The 19,603-nt window shown below is 44.6% G+C and overlaps 1 protein-coding gene across 1 annotated transcript in view; it reads right to left on the bottom strand.

The window, feature by feature from the left end:
• LOC311228495 (intraflagellar transport protein 88 homolog) overlaps positions 1-19,603 on the bottom strand; it is a gene marked incomplete at both ends in the record, with an annotated part of 245,256 nt that overhangs the window by 187,499 nt on the left and 38,154 nt on the right. Inside the window, 4 exons of the mRNA XM_084314399.1 lie at positions 2,985-3,087; positions 4,028-4,132; positions 4,695-4,785; positions 6,059-6,128. Of these exons, the coding sequence (XP_084170525.1) occupies positions 2,985-3,087; positions 4,028-4,132; positions 4,695-4,785; positions 6,059-6,128 (369 nt within the window). The remainder of the gene's footprint in view (positions 1-2,984; positions 3,088-4,027; positions 4,133-4,694; positions 4,786-6,058; positions 6,129-19,603) is intronic.

Raw genomic sequence — 19,603 nt, 5'->3', positions numbered from 1 at the left:
GTATTCGATTCAATTCGATTATTGAGTGTGTAATGTATGGGTTCAGTGCCTCTTCCCCGGAGAGCCCTAAAAACCAATTTTTTACATGGCTCAAGGTGCAATATATTCTTTTCAATCTGTACAGCTCGCGTGGGAAGTCTCTCTGGGGATTCCCGTCTCCTTCCTATGGGAGGGTGGTGGGATGTAAAAATGTGAAATATTTTTACCCCCGGCTGTGTAGACTGGGATACATACTGTTGGTGCTTCCTTCTTTTCTATTAAAAAAAGAGTTGGAGTTAGGAAGTGTCACACCCCTCTTGTCGTTCCCCTGGGCGCCTTGGGGATTCAATGACAGGTCTAAATAGCCTGTTCATTGATGTGGGTGTGTCCCGACGCACGTATAGTGCTAGCTCGCTATAAAAAGGCGACTGACTGGCACGCCTTGGTTGCTTGAGGTTAAAACGGCGTTTTTATAGAGCAACTGAGATGGAGGTTTTTCCTCTTCCGACGACCACATCCCACGACCTGGGTTGGTTATCGACGGATTCTCGTTCATGTCTGGGGGATGGTGATGGAATGGATCTGAACATATGTAGAGGGGTCTCACGCCCTGGGGGTGGGCCACCGGGCGCGGTTCGCCCGAACGTCTGGGTGGCGCCTTCTTTTCATGTTAAGATCAACACGCATATCTGCCCTTTCTCCTGGAGTAGGCATGTCGGCGTGGTTAGGGCACAGGACTGGTTCTGGTCACGCTGGTCCGGATCAGTTGAACCCGTTGTCCGCCGGGGATGCAGATCTGCTGTTCTGGTACCCTGAGGGACTTGGGCTTTTTTCAGGGGGAAAAATGCCAGGTCGGTCCGGGTGTCAAAGGGTTAAGCACTATGGAGACCCTGGTTGGGTACGTTTTTACTCAGCACTGTCGTAATGGCTTACGGCCATGCCAACCTGTACACGCTCGATCTCGTCGGATCTCGGCCGCTACACAGGTTGGTCCTGGTTAGTACTTGGTTGGGAGACCGCCTGGGAATACCAAGTACGGTGTGCTTAGGGGTTGGTTCTCCATTCTTTTTCGCTCCTCTCTCACGCATGGCGAAGAGGGGCCTGTTGGGGTGGTCTTTGACCTCCTCTGGTGACCCTGTGCTTCCCGTATCGCCAGGCCCGGTCCGAAGTAATGTTTCGTCGACCCGTAGGCCTGGGTTAACCCTTTTTTGAAAACTGAAACACTTATACTGCGGTATAGCCGGTGTATACCCGCAGGTGTGTTTTGGAGTTTTTTCTTGAGGGGTTATAGGAACAACCACCGCATTGGGTAACGCCGAGGTGGTTGATTCCCTGGTGTGTTGGAGCAGTGTCAACTCCCGGGTTCACCGTTTGAGGGTGCCCCTGCACGTTCATGACGTCTGCCAATCGTGTCAGCCTTTCTGCCTCAACCCCTCTGGGTGGGGTTTTTTAAATGGAGGCTTGGTCATGCAACACCGCCAGCTTACGCTCCTTCCGCCGGGGCGGCTGTGTTCAGCTGTCCCCTCTGGCGCCTGTCTCGTCCGCAGTCTCCAGGCTAGGGTTAATAGCCTGTTGCCTGGTTTTTCCCCGGTGCGCTGCCTGCTTCCGTTGGTTAACCTTTTTTGTGTGCTTACGGCCATGCTGACTGCCTGTTCTGCAGGGTCAGTGTGCCAGGCGGTGTACTATTGGGGGGACAGGGCCCGCTCGGCTGAGGGGCCTTTGTCCGAATACGCTGGCGATGTGGGGGGCGGGGTCACTACGTGCCCACCTGGTGGGGTCTTGATGCTGGCATCATGGACTTCTCTGGGCCCCCGTTCCAGGGGGTCCAGTCCCTTTGGTGGGTCTGGGTCTTCCTTCGCGCTCCGCTGCTACGGCCTTGCCACGGGGTTGGGTTTACCCTTGACCCCGTGATTCTGGGGGCAGTAACGAGGTTTATCCCTCCGTTCGTTCCCGGGTGGCATGCGGGTTGTGCGTGTGTGTAGTCGTGGGGTCAAGCCACGGTCTGCTCACCCTGTGCATTGAGTTGCTTGAGTGCCTCTTCGCACGGTCGGGTCCGTCGCCCTCCCGTGAAGCCACCATTAGGGGGGGTGCCCTCCATTAGGGTGGGTCGGGGGGGCTCGGCCCTCCCTGATCTGATGGTTGTGGGGGGCCTCAGCGGGGTACATTTGTCGAGCTTCTAGCTCCCGCTCAGCTCCTATTATGCAATGAAACGCTGAGCGTGAGCTAGTGTGATACAGAACGTTAGGTTATGACTATAACCAAGTTCTGTTAACACTTAGTGAACGCTCAGCGTCTAGACGCCGCTGCGGCCCTTGATTTTTCATTGTGGTGAAATTTGTTGGGAAGGAGATGAGTGTGTGGCACCATCCCTGCTTATATAGGTAAGCGGATGGGGGTGTGGCCAGATGAATGCTGGCATTTAAAGGTACATTTGTGAAATTATTCAGTGTATATATGCTGAAGCGAGATATATGCAATGAAACGCTGAGCGTTCACTAAGTGTTAACAGAACTTGGTTATAGTCATAACCTAACGTTACAGATACAAAAAGAAATACCCTTAAATTCACATCCAAAGTAGTATGGAACAAAACACACAATCAGCATGCTCTTTGCAATATAGCTTAAGTTAAATGCAATGAATTTGTTGGAAACACTTAAATATTATACTAAATGCTACTTTCTATAAACGTATCTTTAAATACAGTATTAAAGGAGGGATTACAAAATGAATACCTCTTCTACCTCATTTTTGCATTTAGTACATTTTAGTTTTGTATATTGTACATTTTGTATATTGTTTGGAGCACAATCTCAGGAGGGTCATACAGAACCAAGCATTTAACTAAAATAGCTTATGTGACAAATGAAACAAAACTTGAACTTGAAACTTGATCTTGGCTTGTGTGACTGGTTAAAGTGTTTTTTAAATGAGAACATAATTGTGATAGTGAATGCTATCACATGCTAAACTTACAGTAGCCATCTTCTCTCAGTCCCACCCACCTGCATTACTGAACATCTTGTTCTTCACGATGACCTGGTAGGTGTTCAGGGCCTCTGGGTACATTTCATTGTTAGCAAACTGGTTAGCAAGGTTGAAAAGAACCTGAGTAAAAAAGATAAACATGTACAGTATATTACAAAAAGATACAGTATATTACAAATGGATGCAGTATATTACAAAAAGATACAGTATATTACAAATGGATGCAGTATATTACAAAAAGATACAGTATATTACAAATGGATGCAGTATATTACAAAAAGATACAGTATATTACAAATGGATACAGTAAGGGCGGTTAGGTGGCGTGGCGGTTAGGTGGCGTAGCGGAGATTGCGTTCGTCACCAACCCCGGAGCTGTGAGCTGGATTCGCCTGTTCGAATCCAGCTCACAGCTCCGGGGGTTGTCACCAGCTTGGCTGGCCGTTCACACTAATACAATTGGCTGTATTAGAGGGTGGGAGAAGCTGGCGAGGTGGGTCCGGGTCATTGTAAACAGCGACTCCTACAGTTCGGTCGGGGCGCCTGCTAAGCGCGGATAGGACCTGAGTGGGATAGTGTGATCCTTCCACACGCTACGCCCTCTCAGGGAGGATCCGCGCTGCCAGGTGAAAAGAAGCGGTTGATTGGCTGGACGTGTGTCGGAGGAAGCACGTGATAGCCTCCACTCTCCCAGATGATCTGACTGTGGGGGGTAAGTGCGCAGCGACCAGGAAGGGGATTGGGAATTGGCATACGACTATGGGAGAAAATCGGAGGAAAGTGGAGGGGGAAAAAGATAAAAAAATAAAATAAAAATGTATACAGTATATTACAAAAAGATACAGTATATTACAAGAAAAGACAGTATATTACAAAAAGATACAGTATATTATAACTGTAACAGTTTAATTTAATTTAATTAGTTTAATTTGTCTTGGTTAGCTAGAACAATCCACGTTCTAAAAAATTCTAAATTGCACTTAACATTATGTGCATATAGGTTGTGGTGTAAGTATGTCTACTCTGTTGTGCTGTAGTCTAGTAGACTGACGTTACTTACAGAGTAGGTGAGGTCCAGATTGATGTTATCTGCGTTGCCTGACTGTTCCCTCTGTCTCACCAGCGCTCTCTCCTTCTTCCCTGCCTCCTTTGCCTTCTCCAGAGCCTGTGATGACATATGCACACACACACACACACACACACACACACACACACACACACACACACACACACACACACACACACACACACACACACACACACACACACACACACACACACACACACACACACACACACACACACACACACACACGAGCCTGTGATGTCATGCACACACACACACAAGGGCCTCTGATGACATGCACACACACAAGAGCCTGTGATGACATGTACACACACAAGAGCCTGTGATGACATGCACACACACAAGAGCCTGTGATGACATGCACACACACAAGAGCCTGTGATGACATGCACACACACAAGAGCCTGTGATGACATGCAAAACCACAAATGCGTCAAGTTACTTCCGCTCCATAAATAAATACGTTTTACAGATTTTGCCAAATTACTAAGACCCTATTTACATCCAATATTGTATTATTTTTTTTAATCAATCAAATGCTTAAAAAAACTGTACTTTTGGATCCTAATGAATGTTAAATATCAAAGTGAATCTTAGATGTTCTGTTTCTATAGAGTCCAATGACAGCAGAGAGTCTGACCAGCTGAGAGGCTCCCAGACTGTGAGCCATGCAGCTCTCCTCTATCAGGTCATTCACTTTCTTCTCCAGAATCTTGATCTTCTCCTCCGGCCTAAAAGGACACAGAGACATTAGAATCATAATATCCAACATCACCATTTTACTAGAAGACAAGATTATTCTTCTTCAGGGGAAAGACACAAAAATTATCTTGAGAATAGTCTGGAGTAAGAGAGACTACTGTAACTGAGGGGTACAATTCCCTGACTGTATTGAGAGTATGGTATTATTAAACCACTACTTAGTTATGTACTTTAATTACTGGCCATACAGTACATGAATATATATGGCGAACACCCACACAAGAATACGGCAATGACACATAAAGTTCTATTTAGAGGGATTTATTATTATCAGAGCAAGCAACGTTAAGTTACATATTGAGAATTATACTTGCGCTTGTAAGGCGAAGAACACACGTAAAGTAGGTCAAGAGCGTAAGTCAATGAGAATAGTAAGATGGGTCTAAACTGACGCCACCTGTAGCATAGCAATTACATAAGGCACACTAGTACCAGCTGGAGACACTGGGGGGGTTCCAGCTACGGGAGTCGGTACAGTACTCCCTTGATCCGTAGACAAAGCAACAGCTATAATCCAGTATGCTCGACAGCATGGATGAAAGCTAGCCAGCCTCCTCCTAGAGGCGGGCTCGAGGGATGCTCCTCACGGGGGTAGATCCCACACGATAGTGGGGTAGACGGTTCTCTGCTCCAGCAGTCACGGTACCAAAGCAACACAATCCAACCAGAAAATGGTTCTGCATTCGCCGGTGTAGATTCTCCTGTGCACTATCCGTCACATTAAACTAGGTTGAACTTGACGTTACTTCACCAAACTATGACACTTTACTATCCTATTCGCACATGTTCTAAGTGCTCTATTTAGACGCAAGGTTGCTCACTTCACTTGGTCGTTGACTCGTGGTGAAGGCTTTACTAGTAATGAACGAACTGCTGCTGTTTCCACCTGCGCCATATTTATACGTAAGGTGAATTATCTAGTGCCAACCTCAGTTCTGTCTCATATTACTGCGCAAACCTGGACATGTTGAGACATGCCTTGGCGTTGCCTTTGAACTTGCCATTGGGGGTATGGTCGTTGGCGCCTAGGGGTCGCTGTCCAATAGGAGAACGAATATAATGGTCTGGTTTGTACCCAGGTAAAGGGATATTCCGTGTATATATACAAAGAATATACAAGGGATATCAAACGATATACAAATATTATACAAGGGATCTCAAGCAATAAATATATATATATTCGGTTTAATCTGACCCTTTGTAACAACTACTGTTTATTTTAAGACTGAGATAACAACTTACGTGTCCTCGTTCTTGGCCTCCAGAGGGGGTGCGGGTCCTTTAGACTGGCCCAGGGGGTCAAAGGCTGAACCTAAACATGGGCAGAGAGTTTTTAGACCATCTGAGCAGCAGAAGTTACTTCCAGGGTCTTTTTACTTCTTACAAGTCAACTTTTAGGCGAATGAGAAAAAAATCGCATTGACGTCCATACTTTTTTAATACTGTCCAATATAATTCAATAGTCTGACTAGGTTCCAGATACTTAGGGGGCAACGTCAGCTGTCAATTATGATAAATAAATAAAAAGAATATAAAAATTTGAAATAATTAGACATAAAAGGTTTCCGGCTGCAGGACACCAATGTTCTGCTTTGCACTGCTGATATTGACGATTTCTGGCAGATAATCCGTACTGACGCTGATGATTAATCATTACTCTTACCTACCTACACACTTCAACTAAGCTCTTATAAACAACACTCACCTCCAGTCAGATTATGATGATTGAATGTTATTCTTACCTACCTACACACTTGCTCGCCGACAACAAACTATCATTACACATGGGCAAAACAGAGTCCATTCTCTTCGGTTCAAATAACAAACTCAGCAAAACAGACGGCTTCTCAGTTACAGTGGGTGACAATATTGTCACAAGGAAAGATGAAATTACCTACCTGGGTTCCATCCTAGAGGCTAATCTTTCCTGTGACAAAATGGCATCCAATGTAATAAAAAAAGTCAATCAACGAACTCGATTCTTGTACCGGATCTCCTCCCTGGTAAACAAGAATACCCTGAAGACTCTGGCAGGAGCACTCATTCAAGGGTACTACGACTATGCTTGTTGCACCTCATGGTACCAAAGCACCTCAAAGGCACTAAAAAACAAATTACAAACATCTCAAAACAAACTAGTCAGACTACTGCTTGACCTGACTCCTAGAACCCACCTCACCCCTGCACACTTTGCCAACCTAGGATGGCTTAGAGTAGACGACAGAGTACAGCAACTTGCAATGGGCCTGGTCTACAAGATACACTACACGACCAAGGTACCCATGTACATGTCAAAATACTTCCCAAAGGTCAGTGAATACCATGATCACAACACCAGAGGGAGCTCCACAAATCATGTAAAACCCAGATTCGGCTCAAACAAGGGACTAAACACGTTTCGCAATTATGCCACAACAATGTGGAACGCCCTACCCAAAGCTGTAAAGGAATGTAAATCACTACCCACCTTCAAAAACACTCTCAAAGAACACCTACGGGAGACTGCAATTCAAAACTGGCCCCTACAAATGTCCTAACCCAGTTGTACAATAAAGACCAAGCATGGCTTTGTCAGTATTCCAATGTACAGCCCCACCCAACCCCACCCCACCCCACCTACCCAACCTCCTCCAATGTACAGTTTCTATGCCAAATGTATGTCAGTATTCCAATGTACAGTGTCCCCCCCCCCTACCCAACCCCCCCCTCCCCCCCCCCCCCCCCCCCCCCACCTCCAATGTACAGCCCCACCCCACCTACCCAACCTCCCCCAATGCACAGTTTCTATGTCAAATGTATATACTCTCCTTCTGGATTTTTTTAGTATCACAAACAGTACTGTATTTGAAAATCTGGTATGTCATAAATGTATAGATGTAGCAGTACTGTCTATCTGTATGTCATGTGTGTCATATGATGAATTGAAAATGGGGGACCCTGATGGAAACAAGACGAAAGTCTTTCTCAGGTCTGCATCCTCTTAACAATTGTATGTATTGAGCTGTACTGTACTGTACCCATTCTGCAATCTGTTAATAAACTTTTCAATCAATCAATCAATCAATCAATCCCCTAAACTCTGTTAAACAACACTCACCTCTAGTCAGATTATGATGATTGATTGTTATTCTTACCTACCTACCCAGATAGCAAAAAATGAGTGAATCAACGTTGAAATAGGGTTCAGCAGAAATATTGAATCTATGTTGAAGCCTGACATCTAAATTATATAGATCGTTGTCTATGACCCTAACGTTGAATCAACGTTAGGTGTCAACCATAGCTGATACTATATCAATGTTGATTCAACCATCATCTAAATGGTAATCTACATGCACATTTTAGTTGATTTTATATTGAATCAATGTTAGACATCAATGTTTATTCAACCATAATCTAAATGGTAATCTACATGCACATTTTAGTTGATTTTATATTGAATCAATGTTAGACATCAATGTTTATTCAACCATAATCTAAATGGTACTCTACTTGTACATTTGTAACTTGTACATCTACTTGTAACTTGTAAAGTTAAGGAATCAATACTGATTAATGTACATTTTACATTAAAATATTGCTGCTGATATGTATACATCATAACATTACATGTTTTTTTCCTGCTGTTAAACACACTATTGTTAAAAAAATAATAATAAAATTCGTATATGACCATATTTCCAAAAATGTGTGAACAAAAATGACAACATGGCTTTAATATGAAAATTTATTTTTTTCTAGGGTATCAGAACTTCCAGTGACTAAAACTTTTTACAAAAAACAAATAACAGACCTTTCATTAACAATATAGCCACTGCCAGAATAGTGACACACATATTGTGTGTGGTGAGCACACGCATTCATGCACAACGAAGACAAGATTGCAATCATTTTAACTATAAATGTATGAGCTCGCCTTCCGGTTTAGCTACAACATGTAGCACACGCATTTTGCAATTGCTCCGCTCCCACCAACGCTAATTTCGTTTAAAAACATTATTTGGACAGTAAAGAAAGAGAATAGACCACATCGTATGTATTGTTAAGACCCTCTACTAACCATATCAAAAGACAAAATGGTTAAAGGTAGAAAGGTGGCAGAGAAAATAACTACGGCAACTTCAACGGCGCAGGACGTAACAAAACGAGGAAGACACTTCCTAACCGTCGCTGGTTCTGAGCCGACGGCGACAAGCTCCGAGGAGGAGAAGGAAGAGGACAATTTACCGGGATCATCGATTACGGTCCCCGAAAGAGAGTTAATAGAGACCAACATAAAAGAAGGTACAGAATCAAGCTCCGTGAAAGCGAGAGCAGCCAGATTTATGGATTCCAACGTCACTGCATCTATCTACCATATGCCGCCAACTGAAGAAAGCAGAAATCCACCCGATTTCAACACACTGACTAACCTGATGGTAGAACAGTCTAACCTGATGAAAGAACAGATGGTAGAACAGTCTAACCTGCAGATTACACACATCAAGGCGCTCGAGGCAAACGTCGATGCTAAATTCGATCGCATCGAGGCTAAATTCGATCGCATCGATGAGAAATTAGAAGAAGTCAAGAAAGCGATCGATGCACAGTCAAAGCGAATCACGACAGTGGAGATTTCGGTGACAGAAAACACAAAAGCAGTCAAGGCGAACGAAGGTAGCATGACAGAGATGGGAGAAGAGATGGAAAAAGTGAAAGAGGAATATCGGAGGGAAATACAAGGGCTTAAAAACGAAGCGATGGAGAGGCAACTAGAAACCCAACGTTACCACAGGCGGAATAACATCCGCATTGTGGGGCTTGATGAAGCAGTGAACTGCGAAGACATCAACTTTCCAAAAGAGTTATCAACGATTTTGGATAACACCGATCCAAACAAAGTGCCAGAAGTGGAACAAGTTTACAGAATCGGTTCCCAGGGGCAAAGTATCAACGGGCCGAGAGTCATCATTGTCACTCTGCGGAAAACTACAACAAGGGATGACATCATCAAATATGCTCGCAACCAACGTGGGAAGCTGAAGTATGGTGATAAACCAATATTTATCTACGAAGATTTGAGCAAAGAGGCCATCATCCGACGTCTACCATACAAAGATGTGATGCAAAAGCTGTACAAAGCCGGCTACAAGCCAAGGCTAGCATATCCGGCGCTGTTATCATTCTTGGGCAATAACAGCCGCAGGTCAGGTCCATATACACCTTTTGAAGCTGAGGATTTCCTGAATCAAAATCTAGCAAATAACCCAAAGCATGACGAAAATGGCAGAAACAGTTAAGCCTCTCTCTAAATATATACCAGTGTTGGAATGACTTTATTGTGTTCATCAATGAGGTCATTCCACCAGTGTTGGAATGACATTGTTGTGTTCATCAAAGTAGCAAACGATATGCAAGTCGTCTATAACAAAGTGTACTGTGTATAATACGATTCATAATACATTATAATTTCAGTCTCTGGTCTCAGAGGGGACAAATAAATATCATTGCAAAAAGATCTATCTGGAATATTCTGGGTTTATCGCTCAAATGCCCTGGGACTCTTAGATCATTCTGGAAAGTAAAATAGTCTAGGCACTAGTATATTCTACAACCTTCTAGAATATAAGGCACCATGACAACGAAGCATACAACTCTAACAATAACATTCGGTGTGTATACACATAGCAGATAATAAATTAAATGAAGTGCAATCAGTCCTTAATAATACTTTAAAATTAACCACACATAAACGTATGAGCACAGCAAGGTTATTCTAACAATTTAAGTAATCACTCCATTAAAGGCACATTGAAGCGCTAAAAGGCGCTGCTTTTCTATCTTATCTAATCAGTTAAACCGGTTCTAGTGGCTTCTCCACGTTGATAATTATTTATCTCTTATTCCTTATCTATATTTTTCCATTGATTTTTATTTTATTTAATTTTTTCTTCTCATTACTCTATATTTTTTAAATATATTTTAACTTACATTGTTCTTTTCCAAAGTTCTTCACATTAAGGTGTCAATATTACTCTATATTTTTTAAATATATTTTAACTTACATTATTCTTTTCCAATGTTCTTCACATTAAGGTGTCAATATTGCTCTACAATCTTTTCCTTTTTTTCCCCCCACACGTTAGTGGAGGGTTCAAAGGAATATGTCGATGAAGGTTTATTCTCTTTTTTTATTTTATTTTTTATTTTTATCTTTATGTTATTTATCACAATACTTCATTACAGTAAGGGAAGGTGCAAGACCAAAAGCGACATTCTATTGCAATAGAATGGAAATGTTAGATCCTATGGCAATTAGCATAGGAAAATTAGGATTACAATGCTCAGTTTGGGCAATCCGGTGGACCATGGGAGAAAGTCAATCGCGGAGGATGTGTTCTTGGAACACAGGCATGTTCGACTTTCTGGGTGAGGGGAAAATAGGGGATTTTTATTTGTATATATATATGTTTTTAAGCTCAGCTCTCAACGGGACCTCATTAATTGGATGTGCATCTATTGTAGCTTCATACTCCAGAAACATTACCAAAAACTACACGAAAACATGCATAGACTATGGCTAGTTTGAATATAATGGTATGGAACACCGGTGGGATAAACAAACAACACAAGCGCAAAAGCGTGCTCACACTGATGAAAAAAGAACATGTGGACGTGGCTCTATTAAGCGAAACGCACATTTTAGAGGGAGACATAAATACGTTAGCGGATAACATATACCATAATATTAGTCACTCTTCTTTTGCTACGAGAACTAGAGGGGTAGCCATAGTCGTCAGACGCAAATTAAATATCGAATTGAAAGGGGTATGGTCGGATGCTGAGGGGCGCATAACTATAGCTAGGATTATACACAATAACAGGAAAATTGCATTGGCAGCGGTATATGCCCCGAATTTGTACGAAGTGGGTTTCTTCACTTCACTAACAGGAGAAATGTTAAACCATCCCGAGTACTCATATATAATAGGTGCGGATTTTAATGCCATTTGGAACCCAAGGATGGACAAAACTTACCTTTCCTTCTCAAGCGAACAAAAGAATTCATCTAAAGCATTAAAAGATTGGTCGAAATCAACAGGAGTAACTGATTTATGGCGTTCACTTAACCCCATGACCCGCAAGTACTCCTGTCGTTCGGCGAGACACAACACACTATCCAGAATTGATTACGTCTTTGCATCCCCGAGAATATTTGATAAATATGAAGTGGAAATGACACCCAATGCGCTATCAGATCACTGCTACTTAATCCTGAAAGCAACATTTGGTACACTATCTGCCCGGGCCCCAAGATGGCGTTTTAATTCGATGCTGCTTAACAACAAGGAATTCATTACACAAATTAAAGAAGCTCTCACAGTATTCCTACAAGACAATGCTAACTCGGTGCAAGATCCCAGAATATTATGGATGTCGGTAAAGAATATGATCAAGGATTTCTCGGATAGATTTACCTCCATATTGCGCAAAAATCAAAACACAAAACTGTCTGAAATGGAAACGCTTTACTCAATGCTTTTTAATTCTTTAAAATACAACAACTCTACCAGACTAGATAACCAAGTTAACATTCTAAAGACAGAGATCAAAGCAATGTACAGACAAAAATCGGAATTGCAAATACGCAGCACTAGACAACAGCAGTACTTCCAAGGTTCTAAACCTAGTCACCTATTAGCCATGCGACTAAGAATTAATGCAAAATTTGCAGATATAACTGCCATTAGGAAACAACAAGCTCTAGTAACAGAACCCAAAATAATAAACGATACATTCAAAGAATTCTACTCCGATTTATATAACTCAGAAACGACCTTTGATCAAGACAAATTAGACACATATCTTAATCAAATTACTCTCCCTAAACTTACGGAGGAAGACGCTAAACAGTTAGAAGTACCGATCACATTAGAAGAACTCAAGAAGGCCATATCCGGAATGAAAAACGGCAAAGCTCCGGGAATTGACGGTATCCCATCAGAAATGTACATTTCTTGCTGGGACATATTTGGACCCTTATTACTAAATATGATCTTATACTCAGTCAAAGAGGGAAGCTTCATAGAACACCAAAATACCGCACTCATTTCAGTTCTTCACAAAAAAGACAAAGACCCCACTGAGTGCGGTAGTTACCGTCCTTTAAGCCTCCTCGGAACCGATGTCAAACTGTACTCTAAGATATTAGCCATCAGATTGCAAAAGCATATGACGTCTTTAGTTCATCCGGACCAAACAGGCTTCATAAAAGGTCGCCTGATCAATGATAACATAAGGCGAATACTGCACGTACTAGATACAGACAAAGAGGACATCACACCTAAGGCGATACTATCCCTGGATGCTATGAAAGCATTTGACAGGTTGGAATGGTCGTTTCTATGGGCAGTATTGGAAAGGATGGGGTTAGGAAAAGGTTTCATTGATATGATTAAAGTACTATACAAGGACCCATCGGCCAGGATTACAACAGGCACATTCATCTCCGATATCTTTCCGGTATCACGCTCAGCCAGACAAGGTTGCCCTCTTAGTCCCGGACTATTCGATCTATCATTAGAACCTTTAGCACAATTTATAAGACAATCCCAACACATAGAACCAATAGTAATCAAGGGCACACATCATAAAATTAGTTTATATGCGGACGACGTAATATTGTTCATGCAAAACCCCAACAACACATTGCCGCTTATACTCAAGTTGATAGAGAACTTTGGTGATTTATCGGGATTTAAAATAAATTGGCCTAAGTCGGCTTTTCTTCCTCTTAACACCAGTGCAAAAAAAGAGACAACCCTCCCAGGTGCGATACCCATGGTCAAACATTTCAGATGCTTGGGTGTGGAAATATTTCCCACCATAAGACAAACGGTGAAGCACAATTACACAAAAATACAGAACAAAATCAAAGACGACCTGGACAGGTGGGCAAAACTTAAAAACTCAGTACAGGCAAGGGTATCAATAGTTAAGATGGATGTATTACCAAGAATCAATTTCTTCAGCTCAATGCTTCCGTTACCTCCTCCAGAGGGCTACTGGAAAAGATTACAAACCTCCACATACAAATTTATTTGGAATAACAAACCACCTCGCATAAAAAGATCCACCGCACAGAGAAATAAAGCAGACGGTGGCATGGCAGTCCCAGATTTTTTACAATATTTTAATGCCTTCACATTAAGACCATTGAAGAAGATATGGTTTGACCCCGAGGCTTTGGTATCTTGGAGAAAATTAGAAGAAAACATAGTAGCCCCACAGAGATTGAAAGACATAGCATACACTAAACTTTCAATCAAGCATTGTGAGCGAGAATTTGGCCCAATAATTACCCATGCAATCAGGACATGGCGGGAAACACAAAGGAAATTTCCTAACCCTCAAGTATGGCATAATCACACTCCCATATTCAATAACAATGCTCTCTTAATGGGAAAACGACCTATAAGATTCCCTATATGGGAAGAGAGAGGCATACACTCATTAGGGGATATTTTTAATAACAAGGGCCTCTGTAGTTATGTCGAAATATGCATAAAGTTTAACCTCACCGAGTCCACATGGCTTTTTTACATACAGTTACGACTTTGTATGAGATCTCACGGTGTTCCATTACACATACCAATTGAACACCACAGATACCACAAATTTTTCTATGAAAGAGATACATTGGGAGGTTTTGTATCAGGTTTTTATTATCAATTACTAACGTCCTCGTATGAAACCCTTCAACTAGACAATGTCTGGAGGAGGGATATACCAGACCTGGAAAATGACTTTGATTGGCAAGGAGCCTGGGCAAATGTCCGACTTACATCAAGGAACCCGGATCATCAACAAATCAATCTGAACTATATTCACAGGACATACTTGACTCCTATAAGGCTGTGCAAAATGGGGCTTATACAAGACTCCAAATGCTCCCAATGTACAAATGGGGACGAAGGAACATTTATGCACATGTATTGGGACTGCCCACCAGTTAAGGCATTCTGGAAAGATGTGTCCCAACAATTATCAATACTCGTATTTTGGAATATACCTGTACACCCCGCGGTATTGCTATTGAATGATGTTTTTGAGTTTGCAGTGAATCCACAACTAAAAAGATTGGTTTTATCGGGTATCACAGTAGCTAAAAAACTGATCGCATCACGTTGGTTTCAACCGGAAAAAATGTGCCGGAAAGTGTGGTTTCTTACATATCTCGATGTGATATATCAAGAAATATCTACAGCAAGAATTCTGGGGCTCAATGAATCCAAAATGTCAATGTGGTTAGAAGTGGTGGAGAGAATAAAAGCTAGCCTATAATGGTAGTGTCTGGTTAGGAGTGAGGGATAATGGAGGTACTATCCAAGAGGGGGTCCGGGAGGGGGGGGTTTGAGCTGGAGCATATGTGTGTAGGGTTTTAGAAAATAGGTATTAGGGGTATATTATATACTAACATTTATATAATTGTAACTTCGCTGGATATACACTGTATACGGTTAAAATGTTATTATTGACTATTTTTGTTTTATCCTGTTTCTGTACTTGCATATATTTTAACCACCTTTACTGAAAGTTTCATTATACATTGTGTGTTGAGTACTGACTTTTAATAAGTTTTGTTTTGCAATAATAAAAAAAAAAAAAAAAAAAAATGTATGAGCTCAAAGTATGAGCTCACTACTGACTGAAATGTCCAACAAAAAGCATCAATTGTCAAATAATATTGATCACATTAACTAGACTAGATGTTTGAGGAAATTAGAAAGGGAACAACAACTTAACCCTTGTGTCTGATCAGATTCGTATTTGTTTGATAACTTTGCAGTGATGAGCCAACATAATATGTGGCATAATCTTTTAATTATCTTGTATTTTTTTTTTTACTCTTCATAAATTGTTTATTCCACTTCAGCCCGATCATAACCACCACATATTATTTTTTTTGTCATATTTAACAACTCTTTTCAGAAAAGTGGGAGTATTTCATTACAAAAATAATATAAAAAATGGTTATGATCAGGGCTGAAGTTGAATAAAATATTTATGGAAAAGAAAGTGGGAAATTATTTCAACATAATCTTTTTATGGAGTTTTTCAATTTAGTCCCCTAATAAGAGTATAATACTTTAGTTTTCAGACACAAGGGTTATGTTATGGTTTGACACCGACCCCAAACGCTACGACACAAGAGAGTTGGATTCAGAGTTGCCAAATACGAGGGCTTGTTTATTTGGTAATAAGAATAAGTGAAACAGGGAAAGCAGGTCAACAAGAACAGGTACAATGAACAAGGGGCAAAGTTCTGCTGCTCTGCAGCTTCTCCCGGAAGGGTAGTCTTGGGGAGCAGGAGCAGACCTCTGTACCGCTCTGCAGACTCTCCCGGGGGATCTCTCAGATGTTGTGCAAGACCGAGAGAGGGAGAGAGGGAACGAGTCAGTGACAGAGCAGACTTGAAACGAGCTGGAGGACAGGGTGTTATATTCTTCGTGTTAAACAACACAGTGATGTGCAATATTCCAAAAACAGCCCAAGTGAATATCTTCATGTAAACACACAGTGAGCAAAAATCCAAACACCGTCCAAATGTGAAATAATATCTTCGTGTAAACACACAGTGAGCAAAAATCCAAACACTGTCCAAATGTGAAATAATATCTTCGGCGTGAGCAAACACACAGAGGGAGGTGGAAGATCCCAAAAATATTATTCCATAAAGGAAAGAGCAAAATCGATAATGGCTGGGTGAGTGACTGTCTGACAAAAAGGTGGTAGACTTCAGTGTAAAGGTTACACACGAAAATCGGGAATAGGTCAAGACAGTCAATCTAGAAAACTCACCCAGACGAGCTGCGTAAAAGGAACAGGAACAACAGTGGAGGCGAGCGCGCGCCACGGAGCAGGTATCCAAGCGAAGGCTTCTAGGAATTCCTGGAGAACAGCAGAGTGAAACAGCAGCAACGGGGAAAAACATCCAGCGACAAATCAAGACGAACCAACAACTTAGGGTGGGGAAAACGGGGTATAAATAATGAGGGATCGATTGATTGAAAAGCAGTGACAGCTGGGAAATGTGATTGATAAGCGTGGGGAAGTGAGAGAACCAATCAGCGACGTCTCAGATGACGTCAACGGGGAGAAACGTGTGAACGAGGGAATTGAAATACTTGACAGAAAAAATTAATGAAAACAAAGCGAGGGTGGTTAAAGGAACAGAACGAGTGAGAAAGCAAGGACAGAAACCTCACAGTACCCCCCCCTCCACGGGAGCCGCCCGGCGACCAGGCCGACCCGGCTCGTCAGGATGGGCCCGATGGAAGTCGGTGATCAAGCCGGGATCCACGATGAGCTGCCGGGAGACCCAGCTACGCTCCTCTGGGCCGTAACCCTCCCAGTCCACCAGGTATTGGAATCCCCGGCCCCGCCGACGAACGCCCATCAACCGGCGGACCTGCCACTGGGGGTGACCATCCACTAGCACAGGAGGCGGTGGATCAGGAGCTGGAGGCATAAGGGGACTGAGGGAGACGGGCTTAACCCGGGAGACATGGAACACGGGGTGGATGTGCATGGATGCAGGAAGCTTCAGGCGCAGGGCCGCCGGACTGAGTACCTTCAGGACCTCGAAAGGACCGACGAAGCGAGGGTTGAGCTTCTTGGCCGAGGACCGTAGCGGGAGGTCCTTCGCGGAGAGCCACACCCTCTGCCCAGGGCGGTAAGTCGGCGCGGGAACCTGGCGCCGGTCGGCACCACGACAGGCGCGCTCAGATGTCCGGAGCAGCGCGGTCCTGGTGATCTCCCAAACGCGACGGCAGCGGTCGAGGTGGACCTGCACGGAGGGAACTGCCACTTCCGTCTCCAGTGCGGGAAAAAGAGGGGGCTGGTAGCCCAGGGAGGCCTCAAAAGGGGAGAGGCCGGTGGCGGAACTGACCATTGAGTTGATCGAGTATTCAACCCAGGGAAGGAAACGACTCCAGGATGCCGGCCTCTCGGCTGCCACACACCGAAGAGCAGACTCCACGCTCTGGTTCATCCTCTCCGTCTGCCCGTTTGTCTGGGGATGGTAGCCAGAGGAGAGACTGACCGTTGCCCCCAATCCCTTGCAGAAAGCCCGCCATACCTGGGAGGTGAACTGGGGCCCCCGGTCAGAGACGATGTCCTGGGGAAAACCGTGAAGGCGGAACACGTGGTGCGTCAGGAGGTCCGCCGTCTCGGCTGCTGAGGGAAGCTTGGAGAGGGCCACGAGGTGGACCCCCTTGCTGAATCGATCCACCACGGTCAGAAGGCAGGTGTTCCCCTGGGAGGAGGGTAGTCCAGTGACGAAGTCGAGCGCCACATGTGACCACGGACGGCTTGGAACGGGAAGTGGCTGCAAGAGCCCGGAGGGTGCCTGGTGAGAGGCCTTGCTGCGGGCACAGACCGCGCAGGCCAATACGAACTCCTTGACGTCGTTCCGCATGGTGGGCCACCAGAAACGACGAGCCAGGAAGGAGAACGTGCGATGGACGCCTGGGTGGCAGGCGAACCGGCTGGTATGGCCCCACAGCAGTACCTGGGACCGGACAGAGTCAGGGACGAAGAGACGGCTCCTAGGGACGTTGCTTGGAGCACGTTGGAAGCGTAGGGCACGCCTCACCACACCCTCGATGCCCAAAGTGATGGCTCCAACCACTCGGGCCTCCGGGATGATGGGAGATGGGTCCTCAGAGGGTGGAGCCCCCTTGGAGTGCATCCGGGACAGGGAGTCGGCCTTCGTGTTGCGGGAACCGGGGCGGAAGGTCAGCGAGAAGTCGAACCGACTGAGGAAACTGGCCCATCTCGCCTGCCGACCGTTGAGGCGCCTGGAAGCGCGGATGAACGTTAGGTTCTTGTGGTCCGTCCAGATGGTAAAAGGCTCCTCGGCACCCTCTAGCCAATGACGCCACTCCTCCAGAGCAGCCACGACCGCCAGTAGCTCCCGATTGCCGGTGTCGTAGTTCCTCTCGGCGGGGAGGAAGCGACGCGAGTAGAAGGCGCAAGGATGTACCTTCTGGTCGGAAGGAGAACGCTGGGATAGGACAGCGCCCAGGCCAGAATCCGAGGCGTCCACCTCCACGATGAACTGTCTCTTGGGGTCAGGGTGGAGCAGGATAGGAGCGGAAGTGAACCTTCTCTTGAGGGAGCGGAACGCAGCGCATGCCGCTGGGGACCAGTCGAACGGCAGAGCGGGGGAGGTCAGCTTGGTAAGAGGCTCCGCCACTTGGCTGTAGTTCCGGATGAACCTTCGGTAGAAGTTTGCGAACCCGAGGAAACTCTGTAACTCCTTCCGAGTGGTGGGTTCCGGCCAATCCTCCACAGCCTGGATCTTGCGAGGATCCGCTCGGGTCAAGCCCTTCTCCACGATGAAGCCCAGGTAGTCGACGGAGTTGGAGTGGAAACGGCACTTCTCCGCCTTGACGAAGAGCCGATTGTGGAGGAGGCGCTCCAGCACCCGGCGGACATGCAGGATGTGTTCCTCGAGGGTCCTGGAAAAGATAAGAATGTCGTCCAGGTACACCACCACGAACACCTCCAGCATGTCACGGAGGACATCGTTCATGAGTGCCTGGAATACCGCCGGGGCGTTGGTGAGGCCGAACGGCATCACAAGGTACTCATAGTGGCCCCTGGGGGTCTTGAAGGCGGTCTTCCATTCATCGCCCTCACGGATACGGACAAGATGATAGGCACTTCGGAGATCCAGCTTGGTGAAGAACGAGGCCTGGGTCAGTGGCTCGAAGGTGGAGCTCATGAGAGGTAGGGGGTATT

The sequence above is a fragment of the Notolepis coatsorum genome (assembly GCF_963971535.1).
Source record: "Notolepis coatsorum genome assembly, chromosome: 5".
In the NCBI taxonomy this organism is placed as follows: domain Eukaryota; kingdom Metazoa; phylum Chordata; class Actinopteri; order Aulopiformes; family Paralepididae; genus Notolepis; species Notolepis coatsorum.
The sequence above is the reverse complement of the archived record's forward strand: the minus strand, read 5'-3'. Positions and strand labels throughout refer to the sequence as shown.